At 44.6% G+C, this 19782-nt stretch overlaps 1 protein-coding gene across 5 annotated transcripts; it reads right to left on the reverse strand.

Moving 5' to 3' along the window:
* Positions 1-1981: 1981 nt before the first annotated feature.
* ZC3HAV1L (zinc finger CCCH-type containing, antiviral 1 like) lies at positions 1982-18967 on the reverse strand. Of its 5 annotated transcripts, XR_010748834.1 has the most exons (6): positions 18475-18967; positions 13991-14126; positions 13250-13508; positions 12867-12989; positions 7683-7905; positions 2682-2761 (listed from the first exon to the last, which is right to left on the reverse strand). XR_010748834.1 is itself a non-coding variant. In XM_066362831.1 (5 exons), exons 1-5 carry the CDS (start codon positions 18840-18842, stop codon positions 2685-2687), a joined length of 963 nt encoding a protein of 320 aa, XP_066218928.1. In that variant the 5' UTR covers positions 18843-18967; the 3' UTR covers positions 1982-2684. The 5 variants fall into 5 exon arrangements, 4 of the variants coding, with proteins under 4 accessions (XP_066218928.1, XP_066218927.1, XP_066218926.1 ...); XM_066362831.1 differs by lacking the exon at positions 7683-7905 and having other exon boundaries at positions 1982-2761; XM_066362830.1 differs by lacking the exons at positions 2682-2761; positions 7683-7905 and adding an exon at positions 8237-8542.
* Positions 18968-19782: the final 815 nt, after the last annotated feature.

Raw genomic sequence — 19782 nt, forward strand, 5'->3', positions numbered from 1 at the left:
TTTAAATTAAAAAAAAATAAAAACTGTGGGTTTATTTTTATTTATTGATTTTTAGATAAAGTAGACAGGAGAGAGAGAGAGAGAGAGACATCAATTTGTTTTTCTACTTATTCATGACATCATTGGTTGATTCTTGTATGTGCCCTGACCAGGATTGAACCCATCTCAGCATGTTGAGATGACACTCTAACCAACTGAGAACTGAATGTGTTGGCCGTGAGGAGCTGGGCCAGCACCAGGGAGCAAAGTGACCACAAACAGTGGGTGGTTGAGGTAAGGCTCAGGCCGAGGAGATGAGGCAGGTAGGGCTAAAAATCCAAATCTGGAAATCATTTGCAAAGAGTTATTAGCTTATGCCATGAGAGTAGATGCCTGTGCCTGGGAAGAGAAGAGAATAATTTCTCTGAGCTAAGAAGAGATGGAATCAATAATAGCATGTGCCCTGGCTGGACAGCTCAGTTCGTTAGAGCACTGTCTCAAGGCACAGAGGTTGCCGGATTGATTCCCAGTCAGGATACAAACAAACAGATCGACTGACGTTCCTGTCTCTCTCTCCCTCTCTTCCTTCCTCTCTCTCAAAAATCAATACACTAAACATTAACAAAATAATAATAACACATAATTCTTTTGAAAAGGCAGACATAGCAATCAAATGTACAACATTGGGAGAGTGGCTTTGATCAGATGGCATTACCGTCACAAGAGAGAATGTTATGGTCCTGTTACAATAACTGTGAAAAAAACACAGAACATGTTTGGGTTATAATGTTAAATGGGGGGGGGAGGGTTTGGCTAAACATAAAAAGGTTTATGAGCTGATCTAAAACAATATGTGTGACTGGAAAGGAATTGTGCAATACTTAAAATTGTTGTATTAATTAAGAGCATTCTGTCCTTTAATGTTGTTGTATTTGTCCCTTCAATTAAAAGAAAACGTTTCAAAGGCAATGTCTTCCTCCAGGAGGGAGGAGAAAGGACAGGTGATGAGGGTGAAGATGGAGACCTTAGGTGGTCTCTATGATGATTTCTCCCTCAGCTCAGTGTTAAACAGCATGATTCGGATTATAAATATGAAAATAAAAAAAGAAAAGGTAAAACTCAGTGAGCTACAGTAGGTACAGAGGTTTCACAGACTGCGTGGGGCTGAAACTGGGTCTTGAACAAGGGGAACAATAGGAACATCTGTTAAAAGAAGGAAAAACGTGCAGAAGAGAAGGTGTTACAGAGAAACGAAAGATAGAAAGGCAAGTAACAAATGGAAAAAGCAAGAAAGTGGAAATGGACAGAATGTGGGAACAGGCAGGCCCCTTGCCTAATTGGAGGACAAGTATTTAGAAGACATTAAGGGACAAAAGACAAATAAGTAGGTTCTGGTCAGATTGTAGCAAGCAAAGAATGTTGCTAAACTCAACTAAACTCAATCAGTTTAACTTCATCCCAGGGAAGACCCCCTGCTTATCAAAGGGGAAGCCAGTGGAAGGAGAGACATCCTCAAAGTGCCCATGACCATATCTGGTGTTTCAAACCAGGATCCTCGTCCTGGAAAGAATGGGCTGGAAATGTCTGTTCCGCCCTGGCCGGTTGGCTCAGCGGTAGAGCGTCGGCCTAGCGTGCGGAGGACCTGGGTTCGATTCCTGGCCAGGGCACACAGGAAAAGCGCCTATTTGCTTCTCCACCCCTCCGCCACGCTTTCCTCTCTGTCTCTCTCTTCCCCTCCCGCAGCCAAGGCTCCATTGGAGCAAAGATGGCCCAGGCGCTGGGGATGGCTCTGTGGCCTCTGCCTCAGGCGCTAGAGTGGCTCTGGTCGCAACATGGCGACGCCCCGGAGGGGCAGAGCATCGCCCCCTGGTGGGCAGAGCATCGCCCCTGGTGGGCGTGCCGGGTGGATCCCGGTCGGGCGCATGCGGGAGTCTGTCTGACTGTCTCTCCCTGTTTCCAGCTTCAGAAAAAAGAAAAAAAAAAAAAGAAAAGAAAAGAAATGTCTGTTCCTGCTGCACAGTTTGATAACAATATTGGCAAGTAAGAACGTTCCCTAGGCAGGTTCCGGCCTTGCCTCTCTGCTGCATTTTTCTTCACTCCTTTCCCCCCAAACTCTGGCAAACTAGCTGCCATGGATCAGCAGGCTCTACCCCTGCCCACACTCCCCACGGCCACTTCCCGCTATAGCCCCAAACCCATGGGCAGCTCTCCGGAGGCATGCCAACCATCCAGGACAGAATCACGGCGGCAGCTGGCGAGAGCTGTTTTTAGACTCTCCCTCATTCTTTGGCATTCGACTAACTCCAACTCACATATGACTGTGTCCTGAAACTCATCAACTCTGGCTCAAATTCAGAACGAGAAGACTGGTAAGTCTAGTTTGCCTTTGCCATGAGTTTGGATCAATTATGTGAATCAACACAACCAAACCCATACTAACTACATGGCTATCCTAATGTCCTTTCTTCTCTAGAACATTTTAGAAGATTCCTACATGGACACACGTCCTGGGAGAGATCACTGCTCGTGAGGCTCCCGTTGGTATGGGCAGGGCCACTCCTCCGGCAAGCCTTCCCGGATCTCCCCGAGCCGAGTTTGTTGCCCCTCCTTTGTGCATCCACAAGTCACTGTGATACTTCAGCCGCTGCGATGACCACGTGGAATAAATCTCCATGTGTCTGTAAGTTCTTCAAAGACAGAGAGCTTCAGGTTTTCATCTCTTGATTCCCTGGTCCCCAGCACAGTGTTTGGCAGGTGGCAGGGCTCAATTCACATGTGTTGACTGAATATAAGAACAAAGTATAAGAACAAAGCTCTAAGCCAGTCTCTTCCTTCACTTCGCTCCTCTTTGGTCCCCAATTAGTAATTAACCTAATTAATTAATTAAGGGGCCATGAGTTTACCCACATATATTTGGTACCAGAGTCAAAAAGGTGGGGGTACCTACATAATCATCCTTACACTGACAGAGTAAGTTCTTAGGCTTCAAAGTATATCAAGAAGCGCTGGCTCCCCCTGCTAAATGCCGGGAAACATCAGCCAGAGATGACTTAGAAACATACCAGGTCACATCAGACATGATATTTTTGTTTTTTTATTTTTTTACTTTTATTTACTGATTTTTAGAGAGAGGAGTGATAGAGAGAGAGAGAAAGATGGGAGAGAGCAGGAACCATCAACTCATAGTAGTTGCTTCCTGTATGTACCTTGACCAGGCAAGCCCAGGGCTTCAAACCGGTGACCTCAGCGTTCCAGGTCGACGCCTTATCCACTGCGCCACCACAGGTCAGGCCAGACATGATGTTAATTTGGCCTGGTACAGCATTTGGTAAGCTATTGTTACTGGCACCACCAAATGTTTATTCAATTTAGCGAACAGAGGTTCTTCACAGAAATCAAGGAAGAACACAATCTCCGCTCTTTAGGAAATGTCAACTTCCAAACAATAAAATATGCTTGCAAAATTTGAATTTGACAGGCTTAGGATGAAAATTGTGAGAAGTTGGCTGGCAAAAGTATGCGCCCACAAACAACTCTGTGTGAGATCACCCACTATTTAAAAGGGCAAATGAAGAAATTTCTAGACTGGCTCTGGCCAGAGGAACTTTTGGTAAAGACGTTATAAATCTGCATCCAATGAAGTAGCCACAAGACACAAATGGCCACAAGCACTCAAAGTGTAGCTAGTGTGACTCATGAGCTGAATTTTTAATTTTAACTAATTTATAGTTAAATATCCCCATGTGGCTAATGGCTGCCATATTGAACAGCACAATCCTAGACTATGATTAAAAAATGTAACAGCTGCTCTGTTCTAAACTAAGTATAGAAAATACTGCTTTATACCATGCTACTCAGGTCCAATCATAAATCCTAGACATGGTCTATGATAGGAGCTGATATGTATGGCAAAAACAACTTTCTGAACCTGAGTTTCTTTCTCTGTATCTGAATTTCCTAACCACCCTTAACGCTGTGTCCTTGTAACCTTCTGAGAATCGACCTGAAATTCTAGGTTTGGGTGTGAGGGGTTATCTGCCTGAGACTCAGGCCAGAATCAAACTCAACCACTGTGACCCGTAATCACAGAAGTCTAAGGAAGTCCTATGCACAAGAAGATTAGCAATTTAATTTTTTTTAAAAAAAAAAACATCTTTGCCTGACCAGGCAGTTGCTCAGTGGATAGAGCATTGGACTGGGACGCAGAGGACCCAGGGTGGAAACCCCAAGGTTGCTGCCTTGAATGCAGGCTCATCAGCTTGAGCGCGGGATCGCTGGCTTGAGCATGGGATCATAGACATGACTCCATGGTCGCTGACTTGAGCAAGGGATCACTCACTCGGCTGAACCCCCTCCCCCCCCCATCAGGGCACATATGAGAAAGCAATCAATGAACAACTAAGGAGCTGCAATGAAGGATTGATGCTTCTCATCTCTTTCCCTTCCTGTCTGTCCTTATCTGTCTCTCTCTCTCTGTCACACACAAAAAATTTTAATAATAAATAAATGAAAAGACATCTGCAGTTAAAACATCTATTGTGAAAATACAACATTAAAAAAAACAACTTTGGGGCCCTGGCTGGTTGGCTCAGTGGTAGAGCGTCGGCCTGGCGTGCGGGAGTCCCGGGTTCGATTCCTGGCCAGGGCACACAGGAGAAGCGCCCATCTGCTTCTCCACCCCTCCCCCTCTCCTTAGTCTCTAGAGTCTCTCTCTTCCCCTCCCACAGCCAAGGCTCCACTGGAGCAGCGTTTCCCGGGGCACTGAAGATGGCTCTATGGCCTCTGCCTCAGGCGCTAGATGAGGCAATCAGATGGCTCTGATTGCGGCAGAGCGATGCCCCAGATGGGCAGAGCATCGCCCCCTGGTGGGCGTGCCGGGTGCATCCCAGTCGGGCGCATGCGGGAGTCTGTCTGACTGCCTCCCCATTTCAAACTTCAGAGAAAATACAAAAAAAAAACTTCAGAAGTTCCCCAATATCAAATAAAATCCATTGCTTAGCACAACCTGTAAAGCCGGGATCAGGAACCTTTTTGGCTGAGAGAGCCATGAACGCCACATATTTTAAAATGTAATTCCGTGAGAGCCATTCAACGACCCATGTACATTACGCATTATCCAATAAAAATTTGGTGTTGTCCAGAGGACAGCTGTGATTGGCTCCAGCCACCCACAACTATGAACATGAGCAGTAGGAAATGAATGGATTGTAATACATGAGAATGTTTTATATTTTTAACGTTATTATTTTTATTAAAGATTTGTCTGTGAGCCAGATGCAGCCATCAAAACAGCCATATCTGGCTCGCAAGCCATATGTTCCCGACACCTGCTGTAAAGGTTCTCAGACACTTGCCAGCAAGTTGAGTCCTTAGGACCATCCTTCCAGGCACTGCCTCTTCACCATCATCTTTCCCACGGCCCCTTGCTCTACCCACCATTCATCTGATGGGCTCCTCCTCATCCCAGCCTTCCCTGACTGCCTCATCCCCACCTAAGTAAGTCACTCCTGTTCATCTCTTCTTCCTTAGCACTTACTGTACATTTAATTTGGGGTTTGGTTTCACATCTGTTTGCCAAGAAACAGAGACCGTTACTTCTTACTTAAAGAGGGGTATTTACATAATGGGTAATTGCTCAGACTCTTGGGCCAAGACTATTTATATTGTTATCACAGCTCCACTACTTATTAGCTATGACATTAGCCCCTGAGCCTCAGTGTCTTCATCGGTAAAAAGGAACAACAGTAATTGTAACTACCCTACATCATGAAGTTTTATAGATTAAATGAGTTTGTATACATAAAGGACGTACAAAAGAGCCTAGCTCACAGCAAGCTTTGTGTTTATATTAGCTATTACTATCCTTTGCCTGATACAGTACATGGCACATAGTAGGTTCTCAGTAAATACTTACTGAATAGGTGATTGAATTTCCATCAGGTTACTAGAGTGATATCCTGATCTTTTTCTTTCCAACCACTCTTTGCCATCTTAAAGCAACAACAATAATCTTTAAAGGCATTCTAAATAAAATTATGACAGTAACCAGCTCATTAATTTATAATGTGATGTTGACTTTTGTTTTTCAAGACAGCAAGTTAATGAAGTATCTACCTGCTTCTAGCTTCTGAGTCTTTTAAATATTATACAATGCCTTTGCTGTGTCTATAATCCTCTGATGTTCATTATTCATTGTGTTGACATGATGTAATCTATTCAGAAATCTCTTTGTGATCTGCTGGTCTTATGTTTGGAGATAAGTTCTACTCAGTCATGGTATGGTGAAGAATACTGAGTTTAGAGGAAGACAGACCTGACTTTGAATATTTCACCATTTAATAACCATCAAATTTTGGGCATGATTTTTCTAAGCTTGGGTTTCCTCACATAAAAATGTTAATGCCTACTTCATAATGTTGTATGAAAATAATTGAATCAGGTAAGTCACTCAGCATTGTAGCTTGTGTCTAATTATATACAATGATAATTACTATTGCTCAATTCTTTGCTAGAATTTTATTTAAGAATTCTGTAATTATACTCACAAATAAAATGGGCTTCTAATAGAATTTCTAAAGGAATTTCCCTTTTTATTTTATTTTTTTTATTTTATTTATTCATTTTAGAGAGGAGAGAGAAAGGGAGAGAGAGAAAGAGAGGGAGAGAGAGAGGAGAGAGAGAGAGAGAAGGTGGGGAGGAGCTGGAAGCATCAACTCCCATATGTGCCTTGACCAGGCAAGCCCAGGGTTTCAAACCGGTGACTTCAGCATTTCCAGGTTGACGCTTTATCCACTGTGCCACCACAGGTCAAGGAATTTCCCTTTTTAGTGTTAAGACTGGCACCTATGTAATTCACAGAACTTGGGATGATGCCATATTTCTCATTTTTCTAAAAAGAACTTTAATTTTTTATTATACATTGTAAGAAAAACAGACTACACAGAGAAACAAAATTATGAATATTAAAATTACCTGTAATCTCACCACCTCCAAAGGAGCATTGCTAACATTAGGCCATATGCTCTTCTAGATACTCTAACTGCATAAATGCACAGATACACACTATGGTAGAAAATTGAGATCTAAATGTACATAAAAATATTTTGTTTCATTCAACAGTACATTGGGAACATCTTTTCTCCTTAATATTTCCAAAACATTTTTTTTTCTGAAGTGAGACGCAGGGGTTGGGAGCAGCAGACAGACTCCCACATGCGCCCGACCAGGATCCACCCAGCATGCCCACCAGGAGGCGATGCTCTGCCCACCTGGGCTATTGCTCCACTGCAACTGGAGCCATTCTAGAGCCTGAGTTGGAGGCCATAAAGCCATCCTCAGCGCCTGGGCCAACTTTGCTCCAATGGAGCCTTGGCTGCAGGAGAGGAAGAGAGAGACAGAGAGGAAGGAGAGGAGGAGGGGTAGAGAAGCAGATGGGTGCTTCTCTTGTGTGCCCTGGCTGGGAATCAAACTCAGGACCTCCACACACCAGGTTGACAGTCTACCACTGAGCGAACAGGCCAGGGCCTCCAAAACATTATTTTTAATGGTGGCATTGTATTCCAAGATATTACCTTAACCTACATTATTCAGCAAATTCCCTGACATGGGACACTTAGGTGGTCCCAATATTTTACTATTATAAGCAATGCTACATCAAACATTGTGTGATATATATGTTTATTCAACCTTGGTCCATGCCTTACCTTTATCCACCATGCTGTTGACTCCAGGAAGCTGACCTTTGCAAGAATTAATCACTGGGCTTCCACTCTCTCTGGCTTCCTGTGGGTTTGGCCAATGGGGAAGACACCAGCAAGAAATCTGATGATGGCCAGACCTGGCCGGATAACTCAGTTGGTTAGAGTGTTGTCCCGATTCACTAAGGTTGTCAATTTCATCCCCAGTCAGGGCACATACAAGAATAAACTAATGAATGCATAAATAAGTATATTCACTATTTATTTATTGCATAATAAATAGGTTAAAATATACCCCTTAATATGTAATTAAGTAGCAATTGGTACCAATGTATTTTTCTAAATATCTGCCCAGAAGAACTCCTTAGGAAACAAAAGTATCCTGTCTCTTCCATCAGAAGGAACCTATAACACATACTGTTGAAGAGAGGCAGTCCCCACACCACAGAGAGTGTAAATGGCACAGTCACTCAGGTAGACAATTATGTTTAAAAATGACTGAAATAGATATCCTAAAGTATTAACCGTGATTGTCTCTACACAGTAGTATTATGGGCAATTATGACTTACTTCTTAATACATTCCTGTATTCTCCAAAATTTCCACAATAATATATTTTCCAAAAAAAAAAAAGTCTTTGGTAAAGTATTCCTAAATAATACTAGAGGGGGGATGATATAGTAATATGTTATTTTTAACAGAGTAATGAATGTGATGTGATGGATGTGCTCACGAACCTTACTATGGCAATCATACAAAGCAGTGGCCCCAGAGGGGCAGAGCATCGCCCCCTAGTGGGCTTGCTGAGTGGATCCTGGTTCTGGAGCATGCGGGAGTCTGTCTCTCTGCCTCCCCACCTCTCCTCACTTGATAAAAAAATAAATAAAAGAATCATTACTTTGCACATCTTAAACTTCTGCAATGTTATATGTCAATTATATCTCAATGACGCTGGAAAAAATAAAAATGAGGACAGTCAATTTACAAAAACTCAAAACAGCACTCAGAAAAATTTATACATGGGATATATAGCAATAAAAAGTTATTACATACACACATAAAATATAAATTAATTTTATTTATAAATGTATAGATGTATACACTTGAAATAAAAGTTACCAATTAGGAATGAAATACATTAAAAGGATAAAAATGCCATAATCAAGTACAGTTTACTCAGAATTTAAGGATGTTTTAATGCAGTAAATACCATTAATATAATCATATTGGGTGACTTAAATGATAAAAACTATATAATTATAACAAAAGATATCAATTCCTACTAAAAGCTTCTACCAAACAATAGATGTTATTTCATTTAAGTAGATACCATTTGTTTAAAGCCAGCAATTAACTTCATATTTAATGAAGAAATATCAAAAATATCTTACTGCAATTTTATTTATCCCAAAATAGAGCTACATAAGACCAATATTTTTTCAGCTATGATTTTAGAAGAAACAAACAGGCCTTCTAATACTATTAGAACAAAGGCAATTCACTGGGAGACAAGTGTTTTCCTGAAGTGTTCATTTTAGAACTAGACAATTCAAATCGCAGCATTAAAAAGCTGTTTACCTTGTTTAACACATTCCAGGGGGAGGGAGTTTTTGAATATTAAAAATATATATGTGGGAAGAAAAAAGAACAATGAAGTCTAATATGACACTGATTCCACGGATTCAAATGCAGAATTTCACTCGTCACATGGTGAAAAGTATCTACCTACCAAGTATTAGAATGACCAAGAGGAAGAAATAACATTTTTACTCAAAGTTAGGAAATAAAAACCCAAGGCATTGCAACATAAGGAAATAAATGCTATGTTAGAGATGTGAGAACTCTCTCGGGGTCAGGAAAGGTTACACCGGCATTTTGAAGAATGTAATTTTAGCAGATTTTAAGGCTGGTGGAAGGGACCAGCAGGAGGGAGCCCGCTTACAAACTTGGAGTCTTAAGATCAAAAGGACCAGTCTGCAAGTAGGTCAGGACACACAATCTTGGTCTGTATTTTAAAAATTCAATTATTTGGAAAAAATCAAAAAGTTTCTCATAAAAATCAGGCCTTCTGGCTCCTTTTGTCAAATTGGCCAATATGACAAACTGGACCACATTCCCACTTGGAAATGAGAGGCTGTTGCCCCTTTTAGATGGGACAGTCTGCTACCGCACTTCTTCTTTCCCCCATTCCTCTTATGTCCAGCTCTCTCCATCCATTAACTCACCTTTCTGGTCCCTGTAGCCATCTTAGCCTATGATTCCTACACTATGTGATGGGGACCAATAAACGTTATGGCAGAAAAAAGCAGTATGATTAAGTCTGGATTTCTAAAGATCAACCAGGCAGCAGAAGCAAAGGCAGAGGGCGAGAAGGGTGGTTAGGGGATTAATAAAACCCACTAAAGCCCTATTACATTAAAAATTAAAATAGAAGGCCCTGGCTGGTTGGCTCAGTGGTAGAGCATCGGCCCGGCATGGAGAAGTCCCGGGTTCGATTCCCGGCCAGGGCACACAGGAGACGCGCCCATCTGCTTCTCCACCCCTCCCCCTCTCCTTCCTCTCTATCTCTCTCTTCCCCTCCCGCAGCCGAGGCTCCACTGGAGCAAGGATGGCCCAGGTGCTGGGGATGGCTCCTTGGCCTCTGCCCGGGGTGCTGGAGTGGCTCTGGTCACAACAGAGCGACGCACCAGAGGGGCAGAGCATCGCCCCCTGGTGAGCGTGCCGGGTGGATCCCGGTCGGGCGCATGCAGGAGTCTGTCTGACTGTCTCTCCCCGTTTCCAGCTTCAGAAAAATACAAATAAATAAATAAATAAATAGAGCAACCATCATTGAAGCGGTGTCACCTAGCACCTCCCACAAAACACTCCCAAGACATGATTTGAAGATCGCTGAGTTCTGTTAAGAGGTGACCAGGGTTTGCAACAAGGCAGGGTGGAAGGACTGGGAAGGAAAGGACAGAGAAGGATAAAAATTTGAGAACATTTTGAGAAGAAAAACATCTCCAACACTGGGTAACCAATTTAACACTGGGAACAAGGAGAAAAAAAGAGTATAGGACAATTTTCAGATTTTTGGTTCGTCCTTAGGTGGTGATACTTCAAAATAAAATTTAAAAACCAGAGGAACAGACCTCAAGAAAAGGTAATCATTCAGTTTAGGATATGCTGAGTTTGTGGAGCCTAGCGATGTGAAGCTTCATCTCATAATCCCCAATAAACTGCCAAAGAAAACTTATCTCTAAGTCTAACGCAGTAATAGCTGATCATCAGATGAAAATAAGACAGATAGGTATGATTACATAAAATATTTTTACAGAAAGAATACCAAAAGAACTAAGGTTAAAATGGAATGTTCTAGAATTGAATGAAATATTGCAACAAAGATTAGAGAGGGTCAATACCTTCATATATGAAAGCATGATCATAAGCTAGATAAAAGAAACACAATAATATAAAAGTCTACTAAGTCTCTTAATGTAAAGGATATGCATTTATACACTGTACTATCTCCATTAAGGATTGAAGGTGGCTTACAAAAACATACGTAATCAAAGGATAAAATGTAAATAATGATAATAATAAAATATAAAAATGTATTTTTTAAAAAAATAGCACCAGGAGAAATCAGAGCTAGGAAAAATAAAATGAGATATGCAGGTCACGAGGGCTTTCCAGAACACCGTTGACAACCAAAGTGCAGAGATTAAAAGAAACTGCATGAGTCCCATTGTCCATGAAGAGAAAATGCAGCAATTTCTCCCTTTACAAAGGACACTTTCTTTGAAAACCTTCCCCAATCGAAAAGACAAAATTTCATGATGAAAATTTTTTTTAATTAAATAAATTTAGCTTTAGAAAAAACTCACTACCCTGTCCCTATTGTTCAAATGTTATGTTGTTGCCGAACAGTGAACTATTTCTAAAAACACTTAACACTGACATTGGGGATATTACTACGACAAACACAGGAAAGGGTTTCATAAGGCTGCTTCTCTGTGGCACCCCTGTATGAAAGCAAAGAACCAAACATCCAAGCATCACTCAATGAAGACATCTGGGTGGGGGAAGAGAGAGGAGAGGAAGGGGAAGGTCAACATGAAATGGACAAGGTCTATAGATTTCTGAGGGTCCATCTCCGTCCATAGAAGAATGGATACAATTTTGAGTAATAGATGAACTACACATCCTTCAAACAACAGCAATTGGGCTTTGATCCAAGTTTAATAAGAGCAGAGTAGACGGAGTGAGGTAGAAATCTTTGGTGAGCACCCAGAAGTCATATCCTCTCCCTGTTGCCTGCGGATGCGGCCCCAAGAGTTGGACAGTATATGAGCACAGTACGGTTGGTATTCATTTATGAAAATGAAGGAGCCTAATTAAAGGCCACCCTACATTAGCACGGAGGAGGTAATTACATGCCCCAGTAATGAAAGGGCACGTGCAAAATATACAAAATAAAAACCTACAGAAAGCAGACACAGGAAAATGTCCACTTGCACATAAATTTTTTTTAAAATGCAAATCAAAAGGCAGTATCATTTTGCCACTAAAAGCTAAGCAAAAGACTAACTTTGAAAATTCAATCTTCTCTTGTGTGAATTACAAAAAAATAATTATATTCAAAATTGGTTAGAATCAAAGTATCCCAGAATAAGGGACACAAGTAAGTAAACTATGATATATGAGTGTATCTGTGCATAAAAATGATTATGTGTGATAAATGTGAACAACGTTGGAAAGATGCTTATGGCGCATCAAGTGAGAAAAAGAATATGAAGTTTATGTACTCAAATTGTATATATGGGCAGAGAGAGAAACACGTGGCTGGCTCACAAAGCAAGTCAGCAGAAACCTGCGTCTTTAAGGGCTCCAGCCAGCCAGCCTGGGAACGTTCCCAGGAACTGCAGGCAAAGCTGCCGTCTCCAGGGCTTGCCCTGCACTGAGCCCATCGGCACTCAGGTTTTGCCCCTTCTTTGCCTGCTCAATGTCCAACCTCATCCCTACCTCACCCTCCAAATCTGACGTCTCCCTTTTCCATCTTCTTTCATTCTCACAACACGCCGTGAGGTAGGTATTTTCAAGAAATTATTAAGTGAGTAAATAGTTATGAATTAAAGCTCAACAGAAGCTTGACTTTCAGACCTTCCAATCAGACAAGCTTCTTCTGACTTCACTGTCCTTACGGTTTACCTGCGCATGGCTTCTTGGCCGACGGGGCAGGGACAGAAGCCAGGGGACGGGCTTCTGCAGCCCCAGGAACAGGTCCTCCTTGTTTCTCAAGGTTCTGTGACTGCTCAGCAGAAGCTGGATTACCTGAAAAGAAGAAGAAAAGGATGAAGTTGCCTAAGACGCTCCTTTAATCATCTCTAAATTTCATTGTATAGTGGGCACCCTGAAAATAAACTCCATCCCTTCTCTCCTTTGATTAGAGTCCCAGTTCTTCATCATAAAGTGTTGACTGTCCCAAGCTTCCCCTAGGACACTTCACATAGAAAGGGCTTTCTCCCCAGACTCACTTTCCGATCAAAACTATACATCAGCGATGGAGCTCTGTCTACCTCTGACAGTCTCACCTTTGTTTTCAAGCATCTTGTGCAGCTTCTCGTGCCTGTAGGTCGAGATTATCTGGAAATTAACGACACTGGGAATATTCAGCCCCTGGTCCTGCAGCAGCTTCAGGGATGCCGCATGGATGAGCTGATGGGACCGTTTGCATTTCTGAAGCCTACACTCTCCCCTGACAAAGGACTTGCACACATGAAACTTGTTGCATTTGTCCTTGAGGTTGCAGTAACCATACAGGGCTTCCCCTTTGTTGTAGCACAAACAGACCTGGGAGAGAAAGGAGGCAACACTGAAAACATTGGTTTTCACTGGATCTTTTAAGCCAATAAACAACAGTTTCTCTAACTGGCATCTTCTGGTCATCAATGGCTGTTAACATCACTGGGTGAAAGGTGGGTGGGTAGTGTTCCAGTACTCTTCCCCCTCCGCAAATCTCCCCCAGCTGTTACTAACACACAGCTGCCCCTCTCTGACTTTGACCCTCAGTTGACTTGACTCAGTTTTCTCACATGTAAAATGGGGGCAGGTTATTAATGAGCTAAGCATTTAGTAAGCACTCAAAAAACCAATAGCCATTATTATTCTTTCTATATATACGACAGGGTTCCATAACTCCGTGTGCATCAAAGTCCAGTAACGGAGACTCCAGAAAGGTCAGCACCCCACCCCCAGACACCTCAGGCTGTCAAGCTCTCCTCTGACCTCTTTCAGGGTGCAGACAATAGGAGGGTGACTCCTTGGGGACTCACCTCGGGTAAAAGGCAGGGGTCGTTCTGTAAAAGCAGAATCCGAAGCTGGGCCTCGTTGAGGCCAAAGAGCCCATGGTTTTTCAGGACCTGGATGTTGACAGGTGTGTGGATATCATGTGACAGGGTACAGGTAGACCTGGAACACAAAGTTCTGGATCAGAGAGGCCCAGGTTAAGAAGGAAGGGGCGCTCTGTCAAATTCTTTGCCTGGAGCCGGCTTTCAACTCTTGCATGTGAAGTTAATAAACAATTTGCTAGGAACTTCCAGAAACTCCAGCCTAATAAGCTCTGGTTGAAACCACTCATGAGGATGCTTTAAAACCAACGGCAAACCCTACCCCCCACCCCCAGTCATCTGTCTTGACAGAGGGTGCCTAGCTGTTCTGTAAGTCAGTGGTCCCCAACCCCCGGGCTGCAGACCAGTATCAGTCCATGGGCCATTTGGTACCAGTCCGCAGAGAAAGAATAAATAACTTACATTACTTCCGTTTTATTTATATTTAAGGCTGAACGATGTTTTATTTTTTAAAAATGACCAGATTCCCTCTGTTACATCCGTCTAAGACTCACTCCTGACGCTTGTCTCGGTCATGTGATACGTTGCCGCTAAAATTAAACCCATAAACTAACAAAATGAGTGAAAAACAAAATTCCATCAAAAGTTTTTTGCGAAGTGGAAAAGGGCCAGTGAGGAGACAGAAGAACCTATGACCTCAAAGAAAAAGAAGCCTTCATTTAACAGACAATACCAGGAGTCCTACTTGAAGTATGGATTTATTGCAACTGGTGATTCTCGCGCACCAAGGTCGCTCTGCATAATATGTGGCAACCAGCTAGGTAATGAGGCAATGAAGCCTTCAAAACTGCTTTGCCACTTGGAGACCAAGTACCCTACTTTAAAAGACAAGCCTTCTGAGTATTTCGAAAGAAAAAAGCATGAACAAGATGGACAGAAACAATTATTGGTGGCCATTACATCAATAAATGCGAGTGCACTGTGAGCATCATACTTGGTGGTTAATCGTATTGCTAAGGCTAAGAAGCCATTCACCATTGGTGAAGAATTGATCCTTCCAGCCACTAAAGACATTTGTCGTGAACTTCTAGGAGAGGCTGCGGTTAAAAAGATAGCACAGATACCTCTTTCGGCTACCACCGTCACATGGCACATTGAGGAAATAGCAGAGGACATTGAATCACAATTGTTAGAAAGGATTAATAAATCACCGTGGTACGCTCTCCAGGTTGACGAATCTACAGATATTGACAACAAGGCAATGCTACCTGTTTACATGCATTATCTTTATCAAGAGGATGTGCATGAGGATATGTTATGTGCACTATCATTGCCAACCAAAACCACAGCCGCAGAACTATTTAAATCGCTGGATGACTATATATCAGGAAAACTGAAATGGTCTTTTTGTGTCGGCATATGCACAGATGGAGCTGCTGCCATGACAAGAAGGATGTCTGGTTTAACTACTCGGATTAAGGAGGTTGCACCTGAATGCGAGTCTACACATTGTATCATTCACAGGGAAATGCTGGCTAGCCGAAATATACCACCGGAACTTAACAGCGTATTGAATGATGTTAAAGTTATTAACCACATCAAAGCACACGCCCTTCACTAGAGCCGCAGCTTTGTGAGGAAATAAACGCGGAGCACAGACACCTTCTCTTATACACAGAAATAAGATGGTTATCCCAAGGGAGGTCCCTGGCCAGAGTGTTTGAATTACGAGAACCGCTGCAGAGAGAACTCAGAAAAAAAGTCACCGCTAACAGCACATTTCAGTGACAAGGAATGGGTCGCAAAACTCACTTACTTGTGTGACATATTTAACCTCCTCAATGAACTCAATCGGTCACTTCAGGGGAAATGACAACTCTTCAGGTTGGCAGGTAAAGTAGCTGCATTTAAAGCCAAACTGGATTTGTGGGGACGACACGTGAACAGGGGTATATTTGACGTTTCAAACATTCACGGGAATTTTGGAAGAAACTGAGCCCAAGCCTTCATTGTCCCAGCTGGTGCACGATCACCTGTATTTGCTTTTAAAAGAGTTTGAACGCTATTTCCCAACCACAAAAGACCCACGAATTGCCAAGGAATGGAGCCTCGATCCATTTGTCAATAAACCAGGTGAATCCAGCGAGTCTATGCAAGAAGAGGATCAACTACTGGAGACTGCAAATGACGGCAGCCTTAAAAATATGTTCGAGACTACAACTCTGCCGGTGTTCTGGATTCAAGTCATGGCAGAATACCCTGAGATTGCCACAAAAGCACTAAAAATCCTGTTGCCATTTCTGACATCCTATTTGTGTGAAGTGGGATTTTCTGCAGTGACAGCAACCAAAACAAAATTACGGAATAGACTGGACATAAGCAACACACTTCAGGTGTCATTGTCTCCCATTATCCCTAGATGGGACCTTCTCGTTGCAGAGAAACAAGCTCAGGGCTCCCACTGATTTAGCGTTATGGTTGTTGAGATAGGCTACTATCTCTCATTCTATATAAACATTATAATAAATAAACCTTAACTTACAATATTCATAACAATGGTGAGTTGTATTTTTCATGCACTTTATATTTGTTTTTGTGTTGTAGCTTATTTTTAAGGCATGTTTAAACGTTACCATAGCGACTGGAAAGTGTTTGGAGGCAGAGAGGATGTTACTCATATTATGTTGTTGGTGCGATGTTAAGAGGACGCTTCTAATAAAGTTGCATACGAGTACACAGTGGATTCATGTTTATTTTTATTGTCACAGGTTCATGATTGGTAGCGAGGCTGAACCTATCATATTACATATTGATGTCAGACATGAAACGTTGTCAGAATAACAAATTTAAATACAGCCTGAATGAGGACATGCTCGGTCCTCCTTTAACTTAGCCCAATAAATATCATAAGTTCGACAATTATATTTAAAAATATAATTTTTGGCCCTGGCCGGTTGGCTCAGCGGTAGAGCGTCGGCCTAGCGTGCGGAGGACCCGGGTTCGATTCCCGGCCAGGGCACACAGGAGAAGCGCCCATTTGCTTCTCCACCCCTCCGCCGCGCTTTCCTCTCTGTCTCTCTCTTCCCCTCCCGCAGCCAAGGCTCCATTGGAGCAAAGATGGCCCGGGCGCTGGGGATGGCTCCTCGGCCTCTGCCCCAGACGCTAGAGTGGCTCTGGTCGCAATATGGCGACGCCCAGGATGGGCAGAGCATCGCCCCCTGGTGGGCAGAGCGCCGCCCCATGGTGGGCGTGCCGGGTGGATCCCGGTCGGGCGCATGCGGGAGTCTGTCTGACTGTCTCTCCCTGTTTCCAGCTTCAGAAAAAAAAAAAAAAAAAAAAAAAAAAATATATATATATAATTTTTGGCCCTGGCCGGTTGGCTCAGCGGTAGAGCGTCGGTCTGGCGTGCGGGGGACCCAGGTTCGATTCCCGGCCAGGGCACACAGGAGAGGCGCCCATTTGCTTCTCCACCCCCCCCCCTTCCTCTCTGTCTCTCTCTTCCCTTCCTGCAGCCAAGGCTCCATTGGAGCAAAGATGGCCCGGGTGCTGGGGATGGCTCCTTGGCCTCTGCCCCAGGCGCTAGAGTGGCTCTGGTCGCGGCAGAGCGACGCCCCGGAGGGACAGAGCATCGCCCCCTGGTGAGCGTGCCGGGTGGATCCCGGTCGGGCGCATGCGGGAGTCTGTCTGACTGTCTCTCCCCGTTTCCAGCTTCAGAAAAATACAGAAAAAAAAAAAAAAAATATATATATATATATATATATATATATATATATATATATATAATTTTTATGCCGGTCGCATAATTTTATTTTGTGCATTTACCCGTCCCACCCTAAAGGCCAGTCCATGAAAATATTTTCTGACATTAAACCGGTCAGTGGCCCAAAAAAGGTTGGGGGCCATTGCTGTAGGTGACTGCTCTTGTCTTCTCCAACCCCAACAGCCGCCCACCCACCACAACAGGCCGCCAACTGGCTTCTGCCAAATTTCGTGTTTACGTGGGAAGAGGCAAACTCTGCATAAAGGGTCCAAGGATCCGATGGGATCCGCAAATCCCCCCCACCCTCCCTGCCAAAGGAGCCCTGGAGTGAAGGTATTGAAGTCCCAATCCTGATTCATCCCCCCGGTGTTGTGGAGGACAGGGCGGGGGGGTAGGGACTGCAATTTTCTTTTTAGCGAAAGACGACTAAAAATTCAAACTGAGCAGACCTTCCGCCTCCTGCGCGCTGGAGTTGGGAGTACGGGGCAGGCCTCCCCCGGAGGACGCCGCGGGGCCCCTCCCGAGGCCTCCCTCCCGCCCCTTCCGAGGGTGTCTCCGACCCCCGGGCACATGACCTCCTTTTTCATCTCTTTGGGGTCCCGCTTCTAGCCTGGTGGGTCAGGATCGCGCCGCCGCCTGAGTCCCCGAGGCCGCCCGGCCGGCCCCGCGCCACCCGAGCCCCGCGCGCCCGGGCCCCGCACCGTCTCACCAGCAGTCGCGGTTCGGGCACTTGCCCAGCATGTGGCGGCGGCAGAAGTGCAGCTGGTCGCAGGCCTGGCACTCGCCGCGCTGGTAGCGGGCGCAGAGGCGCGCAGAGGACACGGCCACTACCCTGCAGGCCGAGGGGCCGCCCGCCGTGCCGGCAGCGGCGGCCGCCACCTCAGCCTCGGCGTCCCAGGGGCCCTCCCGCACCGCCACGTCCTGCAGCAGGAAGCGGTCGGGCCCAGCCTGGCGCAGAACGGCTCGCAGCCGGGCCTCCGACAGCTCCACGTGGGCGCGCAGGTCCTGCAGGAACATGCGGCCGCCGTGGGCGCACAGCACCTTGGTGAGGAAGGAGCACACGGTGGGCTCCGCCATGGTGGCCGCGCGGCTCCCTGGTGGCCCTGTGCGGAAATCTGAGGCGGGCAGACTCCTCCCAGTCACGTCCACGGTTTCCAGCCAAGATCCCGGGACAGGCTGGGGAAGGGCGGGCGGAGGGGCGGTGGCCGTGGGCCTCGCGGTGCCTCTGGACGCGGACCAGGCGGGGACAGTACTTCCTGAGCGCCCGCTCTGTGCCAGGCACCGGGCAAGGTGTGTCCCTGTCTGAGGGACTTGTTTGGAGGTTGGAGGGTGGGGTCACAAGCCGCGAACAAATGAGAGAATTCGAGGGACTGGTAGGGGCTGCAAAGGTAATATGGATAATTTAACTTACACGGCTGAAGTCATTTTTTAAAAGAAGAGGTTTATTAGGTCCTTGGTAGCAAAAAAATAAGACCAGTCTTGGGACATGGAGTCCAGACCACCAGCAGCATGCTAGGTAGGAAGGACGACTTGTTCCTGTCCTACTGGAGTTTGCAAGCGTTTTTTGTATACATCAAGTAGGGGGAGAAAGATGTAGCCAGTCCGGAAGGGTTTGCATTAGCCATAGACAAAGGGGATGGGTGGAGGTGAACCCCGATGAAGTGCAAGAAAGAAATATCCCTTCTTTGGGAAGAGGCGGCAAGCGCCATGTCCATGTCCAGCTGTGAAGGTGGCAGAAAGAAGCCCCTTCTGAAGGAAGATGGACAAGGAAAGTAAAGCATCCAAGCAGAAGCGAAAAGAGAAGAAACCTGGGGACCTAAAGCCGAGGCCGTGGGGAAAGGTCCCCTGGCCACAGGTAGAATTAAGAAATCTGGATAGCTCAGTCGGTTAGAATGTCTTCCCCATATGCCAAGGTTGTGGGTTCCTCCTACATCAGGGCACATACAGGAATCAACCAATGAACGCTTAAACAAGTGGAACAACAAATTGATATCTCTCTCAAAATCAATAAACTAAA

Source organism: Saccopteryx leptura, chromosome 2, assembly GCF_036850995.1.
Source record: "Saccopteryx leptura isolate mSacLep1 chromosome 2, mSacLep1_pri_phased_curated, whole genome shotgun sequence".
NCBI lineage: Eukaryota > Metazoa > Chordata > Mammalia > Chiroptera > Emballonuridae > Saccopteryx > Saccopteryx leptura.

Bases quoted from the DNA above. Each gene is read 5' to 3' on its own strand.
- ZC3HAV1L (XM_066362829.1), bottom strand. From the start codon at position 18,842: ATGGCGGAGCCCACCGTGTGCTCCTTCCTCACCAAGGTGCTGTGCGCC. The intron at 14,127-18,474 runs GTGAGACGGTGC...TTTGTGTTCCAG, and splicing joins TGCCCGAACCGCGACTGCTG to GTCTACCTGTACCCTGTCAC. The intron at 12,990-13,249 runs GTGAGACTGTCA...TCTTCTTTTCAG, and splicing joins CAAGATGCTTGAAAACAAAG to GTAATCCAGCTTCTGCTGAG.